The 22,655-nt window shown below is 42.8% G+C and overlaps 1 protein-coding gene across 1 annotated transcript; it reads left to right on the top strand.

Annotated features, from left to right (window-relative positions):
• The first annotated feature begins 977 nt into the window (after positions 1 to 977).
• mri1 (methylthioribose-1-phosphate isomerase 1) lies at positions 978 to 22,591 on the top strand. The gene is made up of 6 exons (XM_079670087.1): positions 978 to 1,581; positions 2,458 to 2,681; positions 5,644 to 5,813; positions 5,904 to 6,080; positions 14,066 to 14,290; positions 19,025 to 22,591. Exons 1-6 carry the CDS (start codon positions 1,450 to 1,452, stop codon positions 19,156 to 19,158), a joined length of 1,062 nt encoding a protein of 353 aa, XP_079526213.1. The 5' UTR covers positions 978 to 1,449; the 3' UTR covers positions 19,159 to 22,591.
• The last annotated feature ends 64 nt before the right edge of the window (positions 22,592 to 22,655 follow it).

The following is a 22,655-nucleotide window of genomic DNA, read 5'->3' as shown; positions in this document are numbered from 1 at the left end:
CTGAGTGTGTGTTTTACTTGACTGAAAAATTCTGACCAGGTTTTTCCCATTTAGCCTGATAACTGATTAACAATTTACCTTAAACCCTGTTCCCCTTTTAACAGCTTCGGTTTGTTCCTCTTGTTACTTACTGACCTATTTGCCTTGTAATAGAATGTCTTATAAACATGATTTAGACTGATGATGACATGTTTTAGAAGTCGGCAACAGAAAATTAAGATCGCTTGTGTTGGGTATCTTTGGGTATACAATAGGTTTCATGTGAATGTCTAATTAGTGTCTGCAGAAAATGTATACAGTATACTCAACACAAATACCAAAGAAGTACACTTCAATTTGAAGCTGCAGCATTTAGTCGGCTAATTGATCGGTCAATCGGTTGAAAAATAATCACCACTATTTTGACAATCAATTAATAAAAACGAATAAATGCTTGGTACAAAAAAAGTATAACATGCAGTTTCAGCCTCTGTTGTGTGTCTCACAGTTTTATATCATATTGAACTAAAACATGTTGATGGTGTTTGAGTAACAGGGCTGGAAATGCTTCAAACAGTTAATCATTGAATCTAGAAAACAATCGGCCTGTTAATCAACAATGAACATAATTATTAATCGCAATTATTAGACACTGTATGTCGCAAGCCCCTAGTATGAAGCTCCAGGAGAAACGCTCACAGAGATGATGAAATAGTAACTTGTTTTTTGTGATATTGCTTTATGGTAATTCTTTTTTTTCAAATAGGCCAGCCTAGTTTGTGGCACACTTCTTCACAGTGGGTTTCAACAAATGTATTCAAAATAACATATTGGTTGGTTTTGTAATAATTAATACTATAAAAGGATACAAATTTAAGACAAAAATAGAATCACTTTTTCAGACAATGCTTGCTGTTGTTGCTGGGGAAGCTTGGGGCTTTGGTGTTATGTTACTAACGTGTTTGAATGTGAGATTTCCCCTGACAAAGGGGGAAAGATGAGAGGGGGGATGGTGCGCAGGAGGAACAGAAGAAGAGGGGAGTCTTTGGACGACCCGCGATACTTTGGTGGGCGTGGACACCGAGGCTCTGGCTTCCTGCTCGGTGAACACGTGGTTCCGTGTCAGCCTTCTTGCTTGTCTGTCAGTGTGTGAAGGTTTTCTTCTCTCACTCCTCACCCCATAGCTCTCCCCTCTATCCTCCCGTGCCACACTGCAGACCTCCTTCTCTCGTGACTCTGTTCCACCCGCACCTCCTCCTGCTCCTCCGCGTGCGGCTACACTTAGCTTCTCCTCTTTGCTACGGCTCGCGTGTACTACCGACATCCAGGCCGCGGTCCCTTCAACGTGTATCTTCCCAATAGAGTGTGAAAGTGTGTGTGTGCGACAGAGATTGTGTGTGCGTGTGCGCGCACCCGCAGCCGGTCTCTCCGTGTTCTTTCTCCCCCGCCATCCCTCCTCGTTGTTCGGTCATGACGCTGGAATCGATCCGCTACCGGGCCGGGTCTCTGCAGATCCTGAACCAGCTGCTGCTGCCACACCAGACTACTTACGAGGAGATCCGCTCGGTGCAGGACGCTTACGAGGCCATCAAGTCCATGAAGGTGCGGAGCCCCTTCCTTTCTTTCTTCCTCTCTCTCCTCCTCCCTTGCTCCCCCACTTCCCATCCGACCTGCTTGCCCGCTTGCTTATGCATTTACTCCCGTCGTGCATGTATTTTTTCTCGGGTCTCTTTTGTGCTCACACCGCTGTACGCATATGTTCCCAATATGCCTCTGTCGGCCTGTATTTTTGTTTTGGATGCACCAGCCATATGCACCCCCCCCCATACAAAACCATCCTTTATGTTTAGTTTTTACATTATCATGTGCAAGCGCGACAAAGTAAGCATCTGTACACAGCCACCCACCCATGCAATATGCCCCCTCTCTCCTCCTCCCCCCTCCATACGCCTCTTTCTTTGGGAAAAGATTATTGATGAATTATTAATGACCTTTGCCAGGGTTTTTGTTCGCGTTTGGGTCTTACGCTGCACTCAGTGACACATCCAGCTCATGTATCGCTCTGAACCTGAAGCCCTGACACAGAGAGGTGATCAGAGAGTTATAAGTTCTGTAACAGCAGGGGAGGTTTTCAGATGCTCACTTATTAGGGCTGAGCAGATATTCACTCTTCTGTCTACCTGGCTTACACACACATAGTAGCAGACAGACGTAATATTGTGTGTTAGAGTGAAGGAATGTCCCATAACCAGTGGGTGATGTCACGATGGTAGACAGAAATGACTCCAGATGATATCATTTGATTTAAAGCTGCTGTGCCAACTTGCAGTTCTGTGATCACCCTATTACAACTGTGGAAAGAGATTCATTATCCTCAGGAAAACTGGGGGACAGATGTAGGAAGTTGGCATAGAAACCAAAGATGAGGTCCACCATGTGATGCTGATTGTCCTCTTCTTCTTCCTCCTCCTCCTCCAGGTGCGGGGCGCCCCGGCCATCGCCATCGTCGGCTGCCTCAGCCTTGCTGTGGAGTTGCGAGCGGGCGCCGGGGGCGATGACCCTGTGACCTTCATCAGGGAGTCTCTGTGCCACCTGACCTCGGCTCGGCCCACCGCCGTCAACATGGGCCGCGCAGCCCGAGAGCTGATGGAGTTCGCTGAGAACGAGAGCATGGAGAAGAACTCCGAACAGCTCAGAGAAAGGTGGGAGATTATAAACTGCTCGTATTCAATGTTTTGGTTTGGGGTCATTTCCTTAATTGAAACATTGATATAAAGAAAAGGTTTACTTTTTACACATATAGACCCTTTTCTAATGCGGTTTTGATTAAAGTGATGGGGACGTTATTCACAGTCCTTTGTGTATGTAAAAACACATTTTGAAGCTTTGCAGTTTGGGCATCTTTAAAAGTTGTGTTTTTAACGACCTTATTCTCTCTTGATGCAACAAAACTGTCTTGGGGAAACACGAGATGACATTTTGCACAGAAAATACAGTCTGGTCACACAAAGCCAGACTGGCTCTACATATTATTATTCTAGTACATAGGGAAAACGCTTTGGCTGGTGTGTTTTTTTCATTTTACCAGTCATATTTGTCCTGGGTTGCACTGGATGCTTAGTTGGTGCCTTTGCAATATAATAGGGCAGTTATTGGAAGAGGAGGAGAATGGTGGCTGAGATTCTGGCTGCCAACAGCCGACTTATACTTGCAGACTACAACCGGAGTGTTGGACGCCTAGAGAGGGTACCTTTTTTTGGGACTACAAGCACAGATGCTAGAGACCAACGCTGTTGTTTTACACCTAACGTCTCATTTTCAGGTTGCCGGAATGTTATCTTAAATCATCATAGGTGGCTGTTTGCCTCGGTTAATGACAGAAACCCATTTATGGCGATATTTGTGTCTCAATAAATGGTCCAAAACTGAGGGTTTATATAAGCCCCATTAGAAATGAATACATTTTCTCAGCCACTGTACTTCTGCCTTGTTTCCCTTAATGTCAATACATGATCCTGAAAGTGTGATAGACTTTTGATTTGCTTGCCTCTGTGTATAACCAGGGGTGCACATAACTGGTAAGCAGGTACGCATGCGCGGCAACAATCCAAAATGCGTACCGTCTCTTGTGTCACAAAGCGCATTTGCGTACCGACGTACTTGTGAAGCTTTTCCAGAAGGCGGTTAGATCACTGGACGACAGAGTCGGTCTCCATGTGCGCAGACAGGGCTGCTGTTAACGTCGGTCTGTACAACGGAATTGTGCCAAAACTACGCCAACCGGGAGGGAGACTCCCCCCCCTTCACTTGAGAATTGCGCTAAAACAGCTGATCACAACGGTCACGCTCTGTGGTCACGGAGTACTCAACTAGCCCCCCCCCCCCGTCGACTTTCCTGAAGTACTCCACTAGCACCACCACCCACCACCCCCCCCCGTTGACGTTCGAGATACAGAGGGCTACTCATCTGAGTACCTCACTGAGAAAGTTATGTGCACCCCTGTGTGTAGCACCATAATGCAGCTATAAACAATATTGTTTTAAAGGTACCCATTGGAGATTTAGTTGTGCTATATATATAGACAATGTAAAGGGAAACGTATGAACTACTGAGAATTTAAATAATCTAAACCTGTGCTTTTGCTAAAGAAAGGTGTGGAGCTGATATAGCACTTCCTTGTTTAACACCAGCTGCAGGTGTATCTTATAAAAAGTTGTGAAAGTTATCGAAACACACAATGTGAAAATTAGGAAGCCTGTATATTATACATGTCATTACAGATAGCTTGTCAGCGTGAGAGAGAAGCCCTAAGTAGTGTTACTTTTAACAGTATTCATTTGTTCCAAATGATTGTAGCTTCCAGGAAAGAAGCAGAACATATGTGAGGAGCTGAAAGAGATGTTAGTGTGGATAGAATTCAAAGTATCAAGGTGGATAATGGCTGTCATGTTGGGACAAAACATCGACTTAAGAATGGAGATTACCCGTATTGGTATTTACTAAATATTATATAACCAGTCCGCATCTATTACAGCTTCTTTGTAAATGTCATTATAGAAGCCAGTGTTTCTGATATCAGTTACAGTCATATCCCACAGCGGAACCATGCCCCAGCATCCCTCATGCCCTCATAATGGATATAACTATGATTCAAATTCATTCCAATACGTTATTTTTTTTTATTTGGTGATAGGAAAGTGGGAATCTGAACGGCAGATGCCCTGAAGTTGAGGGGGCTGGATTTGTAATAAAAAATAAAAAGATAAGGCCTGGGAATTATATTGATATTCTAATGAGCCTAGATATCTTCTTAGATTTTTGATATTACAGTATTATAAGACGGCAGTTGTTGTCTGTAAAGGTTTTAAAGGATGCAATACAGTACATTTATGTAAACCGAATTGTTTTATTATTTGTCTTTACCCAAACATTATATTCACACTTCTCATGATAACTTAAGAAGATCTTGTTGTGTAAATATCTTATTAAAGCATCAGAAGTCAACCCTACACGTTTGTCGCAGTACCGATATTGTGTTATTATGTAAAACATATTGTGATGTCTTTGTTAACGCTATTTTTGACCATGAGGAAATTGTGATAGAGCTACAGTAGCAGGAGCGAAGGGTTAGGTGCAACACTTTTAGAACAAATATTATGGTTTAGAGCAGGGCTGATTTGTATGTGGCCTGCAAGAGCTTGCAAAGAATATAATACGTTTATTATATGATTACATGACGCTTTAAAGAAGCATGTTGTTCATACACTACATGTCCCACAATGCATCTCAGTTTGTGAAATGAAGAGACTTGCAATTATTTGCCCTAGACTTCTGCATTCAGACATAGTTAATTATGAAGTTATTACCCTCTGATAATAATCTATGGCAGAGGCAATAATGTAATATAATACATCATTTTATATATGTATATTTATATAGTCTTAAAGTTACAACCGGCCCTTTTGAGTGCAACCATAACACTAATGTGGCCCGTGATGAAATTGAGTTTGACACCCCTGGTTTAGAGAAATGGATAAAGATGCAGAGAAGTCGGGCAGAGGCATACAGACATATTGTAGCTGCAGACTTGATGGACGGGCCGGGTCCACAGTACCAGATGGAGCCTCTCATCATTTCCCATCTCTTGTGCCCGCCTCCCACAGTGTAATCTCCTGGATCGAAGACATGCTTGAGCGTGATGTCAACGACAACAAGAAGATCGGTAACTATGGCGCCCAGCACATCCTGTCCGGCGTTCCGAGGGACTCTGTGACCATCCTCACACACTGCAACACCGGCTCGCTCGCCACCGCTGGATACGGGACAGCACTCGGTGAGACTGGAGCACGGGGATGTGCAATGAGAAAAGAGGGTGAAATATTTAAGGCAATGTCATGGTAATAATGTGTGTATTTGTGTCTAGGCGTGGTGAGAAGCCTCCACACGCTGGGCCGGCTGAAGCGTGTGTACTGCACGGAGACGAGGCCGTACAACCAGGGGTCCAGACTGACGGCGTACGAGGCGGTCGCAGAAGGAATCCCTGCTACCCTTATCACCGACAGCATGGCGGCCCTGACTATGAGAGAAATGAACATCACAGGTGTGTGTTTGCGTCCATTTTTCCTTTTTATTCAAAGGCTGCAGTCAAATTGTCAGTTTCTCTTAGGAACCTTCCTAATGGAGTTAAATGACCCGGAAGTACCTCAGTGGCAGCCATGATAAGAGCCGTTCGAATTCTCTAGATCAGGGGTTTTCAAAGTGTGGGAAGGTGAGCCTCCCCTCAGAGAACATAAGAACAGCCGCGCCCCCGCTCCCAATTATTATTAGTATTATTATTGTTGTTGTTGCTATAATGCAGGGCTGTTATTATCCAGTGGAATGTCCTTATCTTTCATTTTTGTAAAGCACCTTAAATTGCCTTGTGTTGAAAGGTGCTATATAAATAAACTTGCCTTGCCTTGCCTTACCTACTGGCCTAGTTAAATCAAAGTGGTTACTTTCTTTTGGCTGGGCAGTGTACACACTGTCTTTTTTGACTTTCTCATGACTTAAAACTGTTTTTTGGGGGCAGACCCCCACAAAGAAAAAAATATATTTACACACGTACGGTCATCATCTTAACAGTTTTTTTTATGCTCATCGAGTCATCCGTGAGCAGAGCATCAAGTTGGCATGCCTATAACAGCTGAATGCAGCAATTACCATCTTGTTCAGCAAAACGCCTCACAAACTTATTAAGATCTAAAGCTTTAGTGTGTTTTGATTCAATGCTGAGTACAGCCAAACTTGATAGTCTCTTCTCTGTTATTTTAGGCCGCAAATACCTCATTTTTTCTGCCTACTTGGGGTCCGAATGCGCCGTCCCGTTCAAATGAAATCGCCGCCAATCACATGTCCTCGCTCGCGCCGGGGGAGGGGTTACAAGGCTGCGTCTTATGCTGCATTCACTTGCACTCGGACATTAGGGATTTTCTCTCATAAATGTCCGATGAGCCACAACTTTTCTTTAAAAACAAAGCTGCCAACTGGGATGGCAGCTGGGGCAGAGTCCTGCATCGGGTCGGGTACCCCCGGGTACCCGACGGGTGACCCGCAAAAAAGGTGATTTGCGGGTGGTATTTTTTCAAACACTTTTTTCCGGGTTCGGTTCTGGGTAAAACAAAGATGATGCGGGTCGGGTCGCGGGTGTTGCATAATAAATATATTTAAATAATAATAATTTAGTTTAATGTTCAAATCCTCAGACCTCTCCCCCGCGGGACCGTGCATAATCATAATCTCTGCAGCGCATCAATCTGCTTCTGAGCGTGCCACATTCTGAATGGCTGAGGTGAAGCTCTCTAGCGGAGAATACAGCATTTTCCAACACTTCCTCAAGAGCGAAATCCAACGTCTGGGAGGCTTTTGGTGTCCTCCTAGATGGAGAGAATAACCAACATCCCATGCTTTTTGAGAGAAATATGCAACTGCGTGTGTTAATAATTGCACGTTTTCACTGCTCATATATATATATGCGGGTTCGGGTCGGGTTGCGGATCCTGTGCCGACGGGTCGGGTCGGGTTGCGGAACTAATTGGTAATATGTGCGGGTAGCGGGGCTGGTTCGGTATTGCGCGGGGCGGGAGCGGGTCTTGAAAATCAGACCCGTGCAGGACTCTGAGCTGGGGTGGCAAGGCTATTTTACTTTTAGGGTGGCAGTTGCCACCCCGGTAGATCCTCCCCTGCTTGACCGGTACTTGCTTTTGATCAAAGTCAATGCGGAAAACCCGCATTCACACAGGTAAGCGGAGGTGAAAGGAATGAGCACTTTTACAGCCTTGTTAGCGAGGTGGGGGAACTCGGTCTCCACAGACAGCCAAAAGTGTGCAAGGGACGTTTTCTGCCAGACGCTGTCTCCTCTCTCACTTTCGGTAACTTCACTAAAAATCGATCCATCTTGCCGCTCGCATAAAGTTAGCTGAAGTTAACTAGCTAGATTTCACTGTTTCTCGTTATTTTTTTATCATGCTGCGCCTCCCCTGAAGCTCTGACGCGCCTCACACTTTGAAAACCGCTGCTAGATGATAGCAGTGATGCAAATTAGTCGCTTTTCGGCGCCTCCCGCTTTTTTAACGCTGCTTTGGGTGACTTGTGTAATTCTTGGAGAACCGAAGAGTTTTCGTTTTGGTGGGGGGGGTCCGTCCATCAGTCCGTCCGTTAGTCCGTCCGACTGACGCACAACTTCTCACTTCAAAAAAGAAGAAGAAATCTAGATCGCAAAATAACTAAACAAGCGAGTGCCTGTTTTTCCTGGCCAAGGACAGGTTCCTTGAACACAACACGAGCGTAACGTGTCTTCACTTAGTTATGTCTCGTCTGAAAGGAGTGTAGACTAGACTAGAGCAGGGGTTTTCAAAGTGTGGGTAGGTGAGCCTCCCCTCAGAGAATATAAGAACAGCCGCGCCCCCCCTCCCAATTATTATTGCTGTTATTATTATTATTATTATTATTGTTGTTGTTGCTATAATGCAGGGGTATTCAATTGCATTTCAAAGAGGTCCAGTAAGAGAAAATGTAATTTAAATGCTCTGTTTTCGCTGTCTACCTTCCGCCATTGGAAATTACTCCGACTGTTTCTCTCCTCTTGTCGTGTCTCTGTGTGTGTTTGAATCTATCGTGCTGACTGCACCGATTTGATTGGCTGAGTAGCGTCACCTCCTTAAAACATTAAACAATAACTTTTTTTAAACCTTTTTATTTTTATGTTTTAAACATATTGTATAAAACTCCCCCACTACTTGGACTATTCCTTGCACCCCTCTAGAATAAGCCCGAATGGTCTCAACCATATTGCATCAGTAAAGTGCACTTGTTATTATAACAAGATCGCTTGTAGCGATCGGAAAATTGAGTTTTGTTCAGTTTGTGTGTTGTGGAACATGCGTGTCCGTGCATGAAAATATACCACACACCCAATTACAATTGCATGTTCAATTCACTACCCTGGAAGTTAATACAGTTGTTAAAGTTGGAACAGCCTGTGGACAGCCGTTCCTCGTTGCATGTAAGTCGCCGACACCTTCTTACAGAGGACAGGCACATCTAGCTGCAGCACGACCCGTATATTTCCGCACGCCGTGTTCTCAAGACATATTTTTTTTAACATTTTCAACATGGTGGATAAATCCTTATATGCTCCCGGTAACACACTGAACGTCAACTTTGCCTGCTTATTACACTCACCCCTACTTTAGTGGGAACAATGAGTCTGCGCCTTTGATGCACAGAGGAATAAACGCAGATCATCCTCTGGCTGCAGCCTTGACTAGTGATGGCAAAATGAAGCTTTGAATGAAGCGTCGAACCACTTGGACAATTGTGTCGGAAATAGGTTCATTTCTCGAAGCTTCAGTTACAGCGACCTCTCCTGGCGAAGTGCAAGGCTGCAGTGGGTTTAACGTATCTTTGCCTTGAAAAATATTCGATACACACACACACACACACACTAAGACTGAATATCATGTTCTATTTGCAATTAAAGATTGATAATAGTGTGTATTGGGTTATTGAGAAGAGACTAGAGAGTGCTTGACATTTTTTGGGGCGAAGAGGGCCTTTTATCAGTTATTAAAGTATTAAAGTTGAAAAGCAATGATTAAAAGTTTAACTATTCCGAGCTTTGAACCAGCTGCACGGAGGATATCGCCGCATCCTGGCCGCCGGCTCTACCCACTGGGCTATCAATTCCTTAGACCATCGAAGTGTTTTTATATTACTCATTGTAAATGGTAAATGGACTGTACTTATATAGCGCTTTATCCAGTCTTTAAGACCCCTCAAAGTGCTTTACATACTACATGTCATTCACCCATTCACACCCATTCATACAGAGCAGTGTACCTTACTCTAGGACCTAACATTCACACACATTCACACACCATTGGCCATGCCATCGGGAGCAACTCAGGGTTAAGTATCTTGCCCAAGGATACATCGACATGTTGACTGCATGGGCTGGGATCGAACCCACAACCTTCTGGTTGAAAGACGACCACACTCCCTCACAGCCACAGTCGCCCTCGATTGTCTTTTTGTTCACAACTTCTCCACATTTCGAAGTGTTTCACGAGCCAGAACGATCTATTTTTCTTCCTGGCTTGCTCTATAATGATCCAATGCAATGCCAACAACAACTCAACAGCAACAATGCAAACTACGACAACAACCCACACATTGCGCATTGTTTAGAGCGGTTATAAAGTGTTGAAGCGCTCAAATTTGAAACTGTTTCAACCTGTCACCTGTCAGAATCGAGACGAGGCAGTGCATTGAATCACCTGATTGGACGGCGAACCAGTGAGTTGATTCATTCAGGAAATGAAGCAGTTCCTGGTTCGGACGTCACATGTCACGTGATTTGAAGCAGTTGCTGCTTCGGACGTCACATGTCACGTGATTTGAAGCAAGCTTCGAAGCACTGCTTCTATGGAATAAGAAGTCCAGGGTTGAAGCTCCGTTCGAAGCTTCAGTGTCAAACTGCCATCACTAGCCTTGACCGGTACTTGCTTTTGATCAAAGTCAATGCGGAAAACCTGCACTCACACAGGTAGGTGGAGGTGAAGGGAATGAGCACTTTTACAGCCTTGTTGGCGAGGTGGGGGAACTCGGTCTCCACAGAAAGCCACAAGTGGGCAAGTGTCACTTTACTCGTCTTTTTCTCGTTCTTTTGTGTCTCACGCTGTGCCTCCCCTGAAGCTCTCTGGCGCCCCCCAGGGGAGGCGCGCCTCACACTTTGAAATCGCTGGACTAGAGTGCTTACGGAAAGCACCGGAACGCCGCTCCAGCTCTTCAAATATTGCAGTACCCATAAGGAGCCGTACACATGCTGCAGTGTTTGCGTGGCTGTGTCTTTAGTTGGAAGCACAGTGGCGATCTGTTGTTATTAGCATCTGGTTAGCTAGCTATGCTAACGAATTTAAAGAGCTTTTCTACAACCAGGTAGAAGAGAGCTCTCTCTCCTGAGAGGCTCAAATAACCTCAGCTCAGTGAGGTTAAGGCACACCTTGATATGATCATTATAGTTATTAATGAGACTAAATGAAAAACAGGTATAAAATACTATATGACAGTAACAAAAAAGTTGGTAAAAATAACTGATTTGTAAAATATCCAAAAAGAAAAATCTGCTTACAGTTCTGTTTCAAATGGGTGTTGAAAGATGTATCCATAGATCTCCTCATGTTGCTCTGAAAGTGCACCAGATTGATGCTTTTAACTTCAATATTTAAAAAAAAAAATCCCGGGGGATCATGCCCCCGGACCCCCCTAGAGGAGGTTAGGTCCCCCCCACTTAAATCATGTTCACATGGATACTAAATACATTTGCACACATCTTGTGTCCATATCTTTCTGTTTTGGTGGTCATGCCACACCGTGCACATGCATGCATGCATGCGCGAGTCATGGTAAGATATCTGGATTAAGAGGTTGCTTTTTCTTTGCACAGCATGAAAGAAAGGCCTAATGAATTGGCTAGGATTTTTTTTTTTTTAAGCAGAGGTTGATTTCAATCATTTGTACGGCCCTCGGAGGATGTTGTAAAAATTAAAAGGAAAAAGGTTCCCCACCCCTGCTGTAAATAATAATAAAAACCCTTGATTTATAACTTCTCTGTCTCATATTGATCTGAGTATAATATAAAGAATAGCCAGTTAATTGAAGCATTATAGCACAGGCCTTTGTCAGATGGTATATTACGCTGTTTTTTTCCTGCTTCGAATAGTTCTCTCTTTTTTCACCATACCTGTGTTTGCATCACTGTGATAGAAAAGGAGGTTTCAAACTTCCTTTATAATCTCCTTTAGCTTAGGAAACACTGGATCTTCCTTTACAAAAGAAAAGGAGAAAATGCTGCCCCACAATGCCTTGCGGCCGCAGCATTTATGGCGAGGGAATATTCGGCCGTTCACGGAAACAACCGATTATGACCGATAAATTATATCATGAAAGTTAACAGTGCTTATTAAGCATTTTAAAACATATCTGGTAAGTTTCCAAAGTGCTTTGTTTTGAACGTTCATCAGTATTATAATCAAAAAGAGAAATATGAACGTTAGATTTTACTGAAATTATCAAATAAAGTCAACATTTCACTGAGCTGTGTGGAGTTTGTTAAACTTTTAAAAGATGTTTGAAAGGTGATATACACAGTGATAGATGTTAAGGACTAACGTTTATAATAAATACATTTGTTTTTATTATAAGATCTTATCATACAATCATACGTATTGGGATCATTTGTATTAATGTGGACCGGAGGGTGACGAGCATAAGTTTCACTTTCCTTTCTTTATTTCAATAACAACCTCGTTCATGAAAAATGTGTGTTTCTCTGTTGTCCATGTTCATAAAGCATAACACAACAGCATCAGGGGCCTCATTTATAAACGGTGCTTACGCAAAAAAGATGGCGTACGCCAGTTTCTACGCACTGTTTGCGATTTATAAAAAAACTAACTTCACGGGGAAATGTGCGGTCCTCCATGCAAACTCTAACCCATGCGTACGCACTAAGCACAAAAACGGGAGAGACGAGAAACTGCGACACCGTTGGCAAAAGGAAGAATGGAGAGAAATATGTGGAAATAATACCATAAATAAAATGTTACCTCATTTATCATATATGATTTCATTTTCACAAATTGATTAAAGCCAATCTTAAAATGATTTAACAAACGCCCGTTTGAGACTCCTCAGTGCACACAAAAACTAACGTGGAGAAATAAATAAATACGGAAATGTTATTGATCACCCCTCGATTATGTTCTCTTGTTAAGAAATGTATTCTCATAAATGATGCGGTAAACAGAAAGATAGAATTACTTAAACTGATGCCGTTTTGCATTTCTATAGGTTGTAGATAGGAGCGTGGTTTTATATTCTATCATGTTTAATCGTGTTTTATGCCGTTCGCCAATAGCCTACTTGATAAGTCGCTCGTAAAACACAGGAGGTATGGAAACTAAGAACACCATATGTGGTAAATTGTACAGCTAGTATAACACAACACATTAGTTGTATTTCCTTTAACTGGTGGATTATGGATATATAGTTACTGATCAACAGCTGGAACACAAACCACCAAATACGAAAACATAATTCAGATCCAGTCGTCATGATTCCACTCCGGAGGGATCCCCCGATCCTTTCTTAGAGTTTCTCATCAAGGGGGCGTCTCCTGTCCCCGATACAAACACACTGCCTGAGGAAGGTTAGGCTATGTGTATATATTTTGTCATTAACCGTTTTCTGACCACTTATTTATTTATTTTGGTGACGATCCGACCTCCATGCTGTTACTCTGGTTCAAACTGCATCCACCAAACAATGTTATTTATCTCGACCTCCCCAAAATAACCAAAATCTGACACGGTGTGAGATGTCTTTTTTAGCTGTTCTGTCGTCATTTCCTGCGTTGTTCTTCATGCAGTCAGTCAAAAATGAATGAATGAATGAATGGGCGTTTCTTTGACTATTTATAGGCAAACATGGGCATTACGTGAAGCCCGCAAAAGCTGCGCCGCATTTCGAATTGATTGTGAATTATAAAGGGAAACCGGCGTAGGATGTGCCGTACGCAAGTCCCGTGCCGGTACGCAGTCTTTTATGAATCGGAAAGTGTCAGTGCGTATTTATTTGCTTTGCCCTACCTAAGCAACCTTCCCACGCCAATCCTATGCAAGGCTTTATAAATGAGGCCCCAGAGCACGGTGCAGAGTCTCTAGATGATTTTACAGTAGTCCGTTGTTCTTATTATACATCCATGTTGTAGTCCGCTGTACAGAAAACTGTAGTTTCCCCACAGCTGACGCATATTCATGACGTCCGCTGGCGCATCATAAATACGTCGGATAGTGAAAGTGCAGTCGGATTCTCAAAGCACCGCAGTCTCTTCTCGTAAATCCTTTTGAATTCTCCTATCCACTATTTCTTAACCCCTTGACGTTTCACACAGAGGTTAAGGAATAGATTTTTGGACTATTCGACTGCAGCCAAATGTTCCTCTTTCTAGTGCTAACCATCTACCCATTTTGTTCCTTCTCTCAGCTGTGGTGGTGGGTGCAGACAGGGTGGTCGCCAACGGTGACACGGCCAACAAGGTGGGCACGTACCAGCTGGCCATCTCCGCAAAGCACCATGGGATTCCCTTCTACGTGGCCGCACCCAGCACGTCATGTGACCTGAGCCTTGAGAGCGGCAGGGACATCATCATCGAAGTGCGCCCCCCCGAGGAGCTCACCAGTATAAATGGAATACCCATTGCTGCCCCTGGTAAGACGTGTGGGGTTTTTAAAAGAAGGGAAGAAATCACAATGTGATTTTATTATTTAGAACAAACAGGAAGGGTTATAAACAGTAGGTTGAGTTGAATGAGAGCCATGAGAAAATATTCAGGCTTGGGGACACTGTTCCAAAGTCCGCCCTCAGCCTTAAGGACCAAACTCGTGCAGACTTCAACTTAATTGAGTAAAAAAAAAGGAGGGGGGGGGCATGTGTGTGACCACTTAAGTGTTAGGCTACAGGAATTTGCTGCTATCTGCTTGTAGATTTCTTTTGAGGGCTCTTTCAAAGCTTTTGAGCCCAGATTCAAACACAGTTGCATTTCATGGCCAGTGCCTTGACCTCGAGACAATCATTGAATCATCAGCACAAAATGTGCTCAGGGGTTTTAAAAATGTCCTTAATTATGAAGATATCACAGTGGGACAGTCCTGAGCTCTTGCAGACTTGTGCATCAAAGTCTGAGTTAATGAGTGAACATTGTAAGTGTGTTTTAGTTGAATTTGTTAGCGCTGAATTGAGTCATTTGATCTCTAATTACGTCGCCCCAGAGTGGAGAGGTGCTCGGTGACATCACAGTAATTAAAACACTCATTTAATGAGCACACTGGCCCCCGGAGAGGAGTGCCCGTACAATCAATCAATCAATGTTTATTTATATAGCCCAATATCACAAATGTTACATTTGTCTCAGTGGACTTCACAGTGTGTACAGAATATCAGTATGACAATACGACACCCTCTGTCCTTAGACCCTCACATCGTACAAGGAAAAACTTCCAGAGAAAACCCACAGTTTAAAGGGGAAAATGGGAGAAACCTCAGGGAGAACAACAGAGGAGGGATCCCTCTCCCAGAGCGGACAGACGTGCAATAGATGCCGTGTGTAAATTGAAAAGATAATACATTTACATCATAGGTAGTCCAAATGTTTGGAAATACATGTGTCTATAATAATAAGATGAATCCATGAGGATGTCAGCAATCCTGTGGGAGCCATCAGGGAAGTAGTATGATGAGAGTCAGGCAGGACCGCAGAGACAGGTTCAGCCACGACTCGAAGTCCAGGACTCAGGATGCAGGACTCATGATCCAGGACTTAGGATGCAGGATCCAGGACTCAGGATCGAGGACCACAGCAACAGGCACAGCCACGACTCAGGATCCAGGGCTCAGGATGCAGGATCCAGGACTCAGGATGCAGGACTCAGGATCCAGGACTCAGGACCGCAGCAACAGGCACAGCCACGACTCAGGATCCAGGGCTCAGGATCCAGGGCTCAGGATGCAGGTCTCAGGATCCAGGACTCAGGACCACAGCAACAGGATCAGCCACGACTCAGGATCCCAGCGTAGATAGGCACCAAAAAGACATTTGGGGGAGGCTGGGTTATTCTGAACATGAGCGTACAGGTACAGAGAGAAGGAAGAAGTAAGGTGTCCCCCGACAAACTAAGCCTACTGTATATCAGCAAAACTAGGGGCTGAATCTAATCAGCCCTAACCAGGGCTCGACATTAAGGACTGCCCGATGGCCCGGGGCCATATAGTATTTAGCTCGGGCAATGAAGCCTCACCTGCTGGTTGCCCGATCGGGCAATCTATTATGCTAGTATCATGCAGCTCGCGGATCCAGTAATGAGTGACCCGACAGCAAAACTAAACACATCTATAACTAGTTTAGGTAGTTTGAGAGGTAATTAAAATAACTACGTGTGATATTCTAACCTGAAGTGTGTGTTTTGTCCGCTCACTGCTGCATGTGATCACGCAGCGCTGCGTGTCGACTCGTCAGCAGCAGCTGATCTCTCTCTCCCGCCAGTTTAGACTTCACTCGCGTTTATGTCCATTTTGATCAGATCTAGCTAGTTCTAGCTAATGATAGGACTACCTGCTTATTAAAAGACACCTAAACAATAAGCGTCGCTATGCAACTGGGTGAGGCCACAAAGTATAGCGCAGCATTATGCATTTGTTTACATGCCCACCGGAACCCCGAGGCATTAACAACAGATCAACGCACAATCAACCCATACAGGACATCTCTTTCTCCACATTAAGTGTTAGACATTAGAATTGACTATTCTTGTCTGTCACATACTCTTCTTGTCTGTCACATAATTTGCGCTAAAGGGAAATTATTTTGACCGAAGAGATTTAGATTTGCCGGCTAAAGGGAACTCTGACGTCGCTTCGCGGATGCGCTCGGCTCCTCTCGACTGCTGCTCGGGTCTGCTCGGTCAGCTTCCGGATGAGGAGGCATTCGTTCGACCAACTTACAGTAGATAACATTACAAACATTTTTAACAGGGGCCATAATAGTGTAAATAATGTTTGTTTTGGCAGTTACAACTGAATGTAATGTTTTCTACTTTTTTACATCTGGGAAGGCATTTGCCTTCATCAGATGGAAAGTGTCTTGACCAACAACTTAAGTATTTATTATAGCTATGCAGGGCATGCAAGAGAGCAAACACAAACAAGAACAAACAAACAAACAAACAAGTGAAATTAAGAATAAAATTGAAATTGTACAATATAATATTGTGGTGGTTCATCTTATAATTCAGTCTAGAGAATGCACCAGACAGCATCTACAGTAAGACCTGGAAAAATCTAAATGTTCTAGGGGGAGGCCCCTCAAAACCTTCGTGCAATTTCGTCCGCACGCATTTTTCAGGGCAATCTCTATTGGGTTCAGGGCCATCTGTAAATTAGCTTAGATGGCCCACAGGGCCATCTCCCAAAATCCTTAATGTCATGCACTGCTAACTATAAGCTTTATCAAAAATGAAGGTCTTAAGCGCACTCTTAAAAACGGATAGGCTGTCTGCCGCCCGAACACAAACTGGAAGCTGATTCCACAAAAGTGGAGCTTGATAAGAAAAGGCTCTGGCTCCCATTGTACACTACGTTTCACTCTCGCTTACTTTCTTCTTATTCCTGTCTGATCCTTTATGTCGATTTGCATTTTTAAATAAATGCATACAGTTCTTTATTTTTATCTTCAAACCATTACTTTGTATTTAAAGCAACAGCAATGAACTGCTGGTGTTAACAAGTAGCCACAGTCTGATTTCATAGTTTGAGTTTTCTAAAAAAAAGCGACTAATGAGGCACACAGTTGTATTTGTTCCCTTATTTATTCATTACCTTAAACCGGCACTGCAGGTTATTTAAAGTCAATCCCAACACCCTCCTGCTGCTGTAAATAATGACTGGAGCACCGAATATGGATTCATCTGGGGTGGATTATGGTTCCTGAAAATTGTTATCAGCAGCATTTACATCCAAAGCTATAGTGCCCAGCAGTTTTGGGGAATTGCTGACAGTTTTTACAAATAGACTTTATATATTAGTGATTGTTTTGTTTCTGGCTGCCATGGAACAAACGATCATCCCAGTTATTCCCATGCGGGAAATAATAAAGTGGGAAAAGAAGTCACAATACAAAGATTCTGTCAGCTGAGGAAAAAGCTTACAAAATTAACTGAAAAACGATTCAAATTGTTATCTATAAACCATTTACATTTACATAATTAGCTAAAAGTCAGTTTGAAAAGGTACAGGTCTAGTTGTAAGCTTAAAGGAGTACTACATTTAGTATAAAGAATGCCCACGTTGTTCTATCATAATATGATCAACTAAAAACAACCATTTCTAGAGTTTACAGAGTATGGTCGGAAAAAGGGAAAATATCCAGTGAGCTGGGCAGAAGATGCCTTGTTGAGGTTAGAGGAGAATCACCAGACTGGTTAAAGAGGATAGAAAGGCAACAGTAACTGGAATAACCGCTAGTTATATCCAAGGTATGAAAAAGTGGTGGTGTAATGCTGGGGCATATTTTCTTGGCATACTTTAGGCCCCTTAGTACCAATTGATCAACGTTTAAACGTCACAGTTGAGTAATGTTGCTGACTTGAGACTGAGAAAAGTACAAAAGTACAAAGCTAATTTTGTTAAAATAAACAGGAAACTAACATTATGTGGATCCAGCCTCCCATTCATTGGGTGTTTCTCAATCTCGAGTAAAGCTGCTCCAGAGCCACTATATCAAGCATACTACGTCATCGAGTGCCGCCGAAGTACTGTTCCAATGTCCAGCATACTTGGAATTCTACCGAGCCCGGCTCACTTCGTTTGGATACATTTCGAGGCTGCACATGTGTAGCCCCCACAGTCTTAAAATCCCCACAATGCTTTGCGCACTGACCAATTTCCCCAAATCTGTTGTTGGAAAATGTAAGGCGGGGCCTCTCATATGACGCACACCTGCACACTTGCTGTTCCACTCTTCGTTTTCCGAATGCCAGGAAGTATTCTTGCCTCGCTTCTGAAGCAAGACGCTCGGAAGACATGTGCTACCAAGCAAACGTACTCGACATTGAGAAACACCCATTGTCTATAGAGCAGCTCCAGACTTTATATCTGATGACATCACAAGTTTGAGACTAACTTATTTGGTTTCTGACTTTCCCAGGCCACATCAAGGATTTTTATATATTTCGATGGTGTTTCCCCCTAGTTGTAAGGTTAATACAAAATTGTGGATTGGCAAAATGAAATGGTATAAAAACATCGTAAATGTAAATAGTCTAAATAAATGTCAGTGTTGGGTTCGTCTGTCGTATGGGTCCAACTATGAAAGAAACCCACTGAAGTGTCGCCAAACTTTAACCATATTAATGATTAACCGTATTTCTCATTCCTGCCTGTTTCCTGCAGGTATCGAGGTGTGGAACCCGGCGTTCGACGTGACCCCTCACCAGCTCATCACGGGAGGCATCATCACAGAGCTGGGGGTCTTCCTCCCCTCTGAGCTGCAGGCGGCCCTCACCGGCCGCCTCACCGCCCTCTAGAGCCGCTCAGCGCCACCTGCTGGTCTGTGTGCACCACTGCACCTTAACGTTCACACACTCAAAGACACTCATTTCATCACAGAACACACGCATAGTTGTGGACTCATTTTCTGTTGGTCACTGCACAGTCACTGGTACATGTCGGTGGTGCACACACAAGAAGACAGTGTTCTTCAGTCTCACACACACACACACACACACACACAAACACAAACACCGCAGGGAGTCAAGCAGACACATGTGCAGTCTCCCCTTTTCTTTTACGTCCCTTTACGGTTTTTTCTGTGGTCTTTCCATTTCACCCTTGTCTTCCATCCCATCTTTCATTCTCTCCTGCCACCTCCTTCTCTTTCTAAAAGGCTTCTGCAACAATGAAAAGTGCTCAGCTGGACTCAATCCTGAATATTGTATTTGGCAAAAAAAAGACAAATGTTCAGGGCTTCTTTAATTGCAAAAAAGAAAAATTGATCTTGAAGTAGTGTTTTTTTCTCAGCCATGTTTATTTAAATGCTGCTACCCACTTTGTAAATATACATAATCTTGACGTTAGTGTGTGTACATATGTAGAAAGCTAACCCCTGTTACTAAAAGGTACTGCTATTTTAACCAAATGTGTGGTTATTTGAATTTAAATTTGACATTCAAAATGTTATATTAACATTTACTTTGTTTGGTTTCACTTAGAAACCTTTTGTAGAAGAATAAATAAACGTATGGCTCTTAAATCTCACAGCCACAGCCAGAGTTTTAGTGAACATATTTCGCTCTCGTTTTTACCCCCTTCAGCAACATTTGGAAACCCTTGATTGGTCCTCGTAAGTCAGCTGAAGCCTATGAAGATACATGGCTGTGTTTATACCTCACTCCTTGTTTGTATCTTGCTATTCCCTGTTGTAATGTATCATACCACACTTGTATTCTCATAATGTAATTATATATATATATGTAACCATACTTATTTCAGTACCATACACATATTCACCATACAGCACAGGACGCTCTGTACGAATGAAAAATCTACACAAAAAAAGGGAAGTTGTGTCATATTTGCCATAACAGCTTTTGCTGAGATCTCAGAGGTGTGTTATGCTGATGTATTTCTGCTATACAGGCTTCACCATTAAAGGAACAGTTCACCCTAAAGCAAAAGTTGGGTTAGCCAACTTAACTGATGTTTGTGCCACTACAAAATACATATGTAGCTTCAGGCTTATCTCAAAACATCTTTAAACAATAGGTCATCGTTTCTCCCAGGTGGCCAAAAATATCAATTAACCCATCACCTGTAGTCTTGACATAATTGTGCAGATATCTTAAAAGCATTTAGAGAAACATGACGTATACTCAGAAGTTGAAAAGGGAAATCTGAGGCTAAATAGTTTGGCTATAAAATCCAAACTTTATTTTGAGGTGAACTATTTCTTAAAGATTATTCTCACTGAGTGTCTAGCCTCAGTGAGCTGTGCGACACAAGGCGTGTTGGTATCAACAATCAGAATGTAATGTTCAAGTCAGATGAATTTTCTTTCGTCATTCAGGACAGACAATATTTCAGACACTTGGCCATGTTGTGGCTTTGTGCTGTTCCGAATGTGTTTCAACTGTTTGGATTATCCCTCCTCAGACTGACTTCCACCCGATTAATCCATGAGATCAGGGCCATAGGCGACAGAGTAGTTAGACAGGACCCCTGAAGATGGAAACAAAATAAGTTTGAATGGCAGAAATGTTTGAATTCAACTTTAATTTGCAGACTAAACAACGGGGGAAATTGTTTATCCAGCACTGAATACAATTAGTCAATTAAAAAATAATCATTATTTTGATAAAATACTCACTTCTGTTATTTTTAAATAAGACTACCAAACAGAAGTTTTGTTTTTGTTTTATATTCATCATTCATTTGTAACCCTACCTTTTTATAATGCACCAATATTGACCATAGTAACTTTGCAGAAGCCAGTTTTAAATCCTGACTGTAACCTACTATTAACACATACTATTAACCAGCAAACTGGTATTGGTTATGAAGCTCCATAGAAATGTCCCAGATAACTCGATCAGTTCGGGGGGGACCCGCTCGCTGCACTGAATGTCACAGGGCCAGTTTTCGGGGGGGCCCACACTGCTCACTGCCTTACAGGTGCAGCACCATTATAGCTCACTGACGGAGCTGGAATCATGACCGGAGTGACAGCAGTCCTTCCTTCAACCTGCTTTCTGACCTCACACGCTTCCCTTGTGGAGTTTTGTATTTCACTTCATTAATTTAAACATAACATTTATAACCTTTCACACTCTGCAGGACAACCAAGTCACCCAGAGAAAACCCACAAAAAAAAGCTTAATGTCAAGAATAATCACTGCAGAATCCATAGTGTCATTGCTGTAATATAAGCTCACTTCTTCCTTTATCTTCCTACTCTTCGTTTGTCCTCCTTTCACCCATTAAACCTCAACTCACAAAGATGCTGTTAGGTCACACATGAGTGTAAAATACACTTTTCTTTCCTTTTGTTTTGTACAGTTCAAGACATCACGTGTTTGGGGGCAACTTTAGACAATGTTCCAGACATATGTAGCACATTTGTAGCGGTCAGACCCGCTAGGTATTATTTTGTTTTTTGAATCTTTCAGAGATTGTTGTTTGCCTGTACATCACGATTATAACTGTTATGCTGTGATTTGTTTATTTGTTTCATGACATTGTGATTCCTAGTGACTAGGCCATTAGTACACCACACTGGGGAGGCCTCCTCAACCATACACACTACCTCTCCGCCTGCCCACACGGACTCAAACACTGAATGCATGAACACATGCACTCAGTGTGCCTGGCTGCAGCACAGCTGATTGACAGATTTAAGAAGGAAAACAAATCTGGACTAAACTATCCATGTTTGTACCGTGAACCCAAAGTGACAAATAATTTGTTGCGGTGCTTTTTGTTTTCCAAAGTCGCCTGTATACAGGCCAGTGTGTTAAGTTGGGTTTCCACTGAAATGTTTCACGCCATGTTTTTTACACCATGCTTTTGAAGCCGCAGCAATATGGTACTGTGTTGTAAAAAAGATTTTCCAACAACCTCCCAACACGCGCCTAATAATCAGGTGCCAAAATTCAGCGCTGCTTGCCATGTATTTTCCACATGATTTCACTAAACAAAGCAGGTGTTTTTGTATTATTCTCAATAATTAGTTTGGCCTGCAGTCACCATGGAAGGAGTGTTGTTCAGATGGCCTCTTTAAGTGCAAGTATGTTATTGTTGTTATTGATAATCACTTGATCTGGTTTTATTTTGTAACATGTGGAAATGGAAAACTGGATTTTTAAAAAAATATATATGTATATGAATATAATGCTGTAAAGTGCAGTCATTAATTAAGAGATTTCTCTTTCACATCAATACAGAAAAATAATAAATCCACAGTGAAAAAAAGTTGCTTTTGTCCGTCTGTTTAATATACGCTTGTCACTGGTAGTCCTGAAGGGGGCGG

Source organism: Notothenia rossii (genome assembly GCF_949606895.1).
Source record: "Notothenia rossii genome assembly, chromosome: 1".
Classification (NCBI taxonomy): Eukaryota; Metazoa; Chordata; class Actinopteri; order Perciformes; family Nototheniidae; genus Notothenia; species Notothenia rossii.
This window is presented reverse-complemented; position numbering and strand designations above follow the sequence as displayed.

Coding starts and splice junctions, on each gene's coding strand:
- mri1 (XM_079670087.1), top strand. CDS start 1,450: ATGACGCTGGAATCGATCCGCTACCGGGCCGGGTCTCTGCAGATCCTG. Junction 1,582..2,457: donor AGGCCATCAAGTCCATGAAG/GTGCGGAGCCCC, acceptor CTCCTCCTCCAG/GTGCGGGGCGCCCCGGCCAT. Junction 2,682..5,643: donor TCCGAACAGCTCAGAGAAAG/GTGGGAGATTAT, acceptor CGCCTCCCACAG/TGTAATCTCCTGGATCGAAG.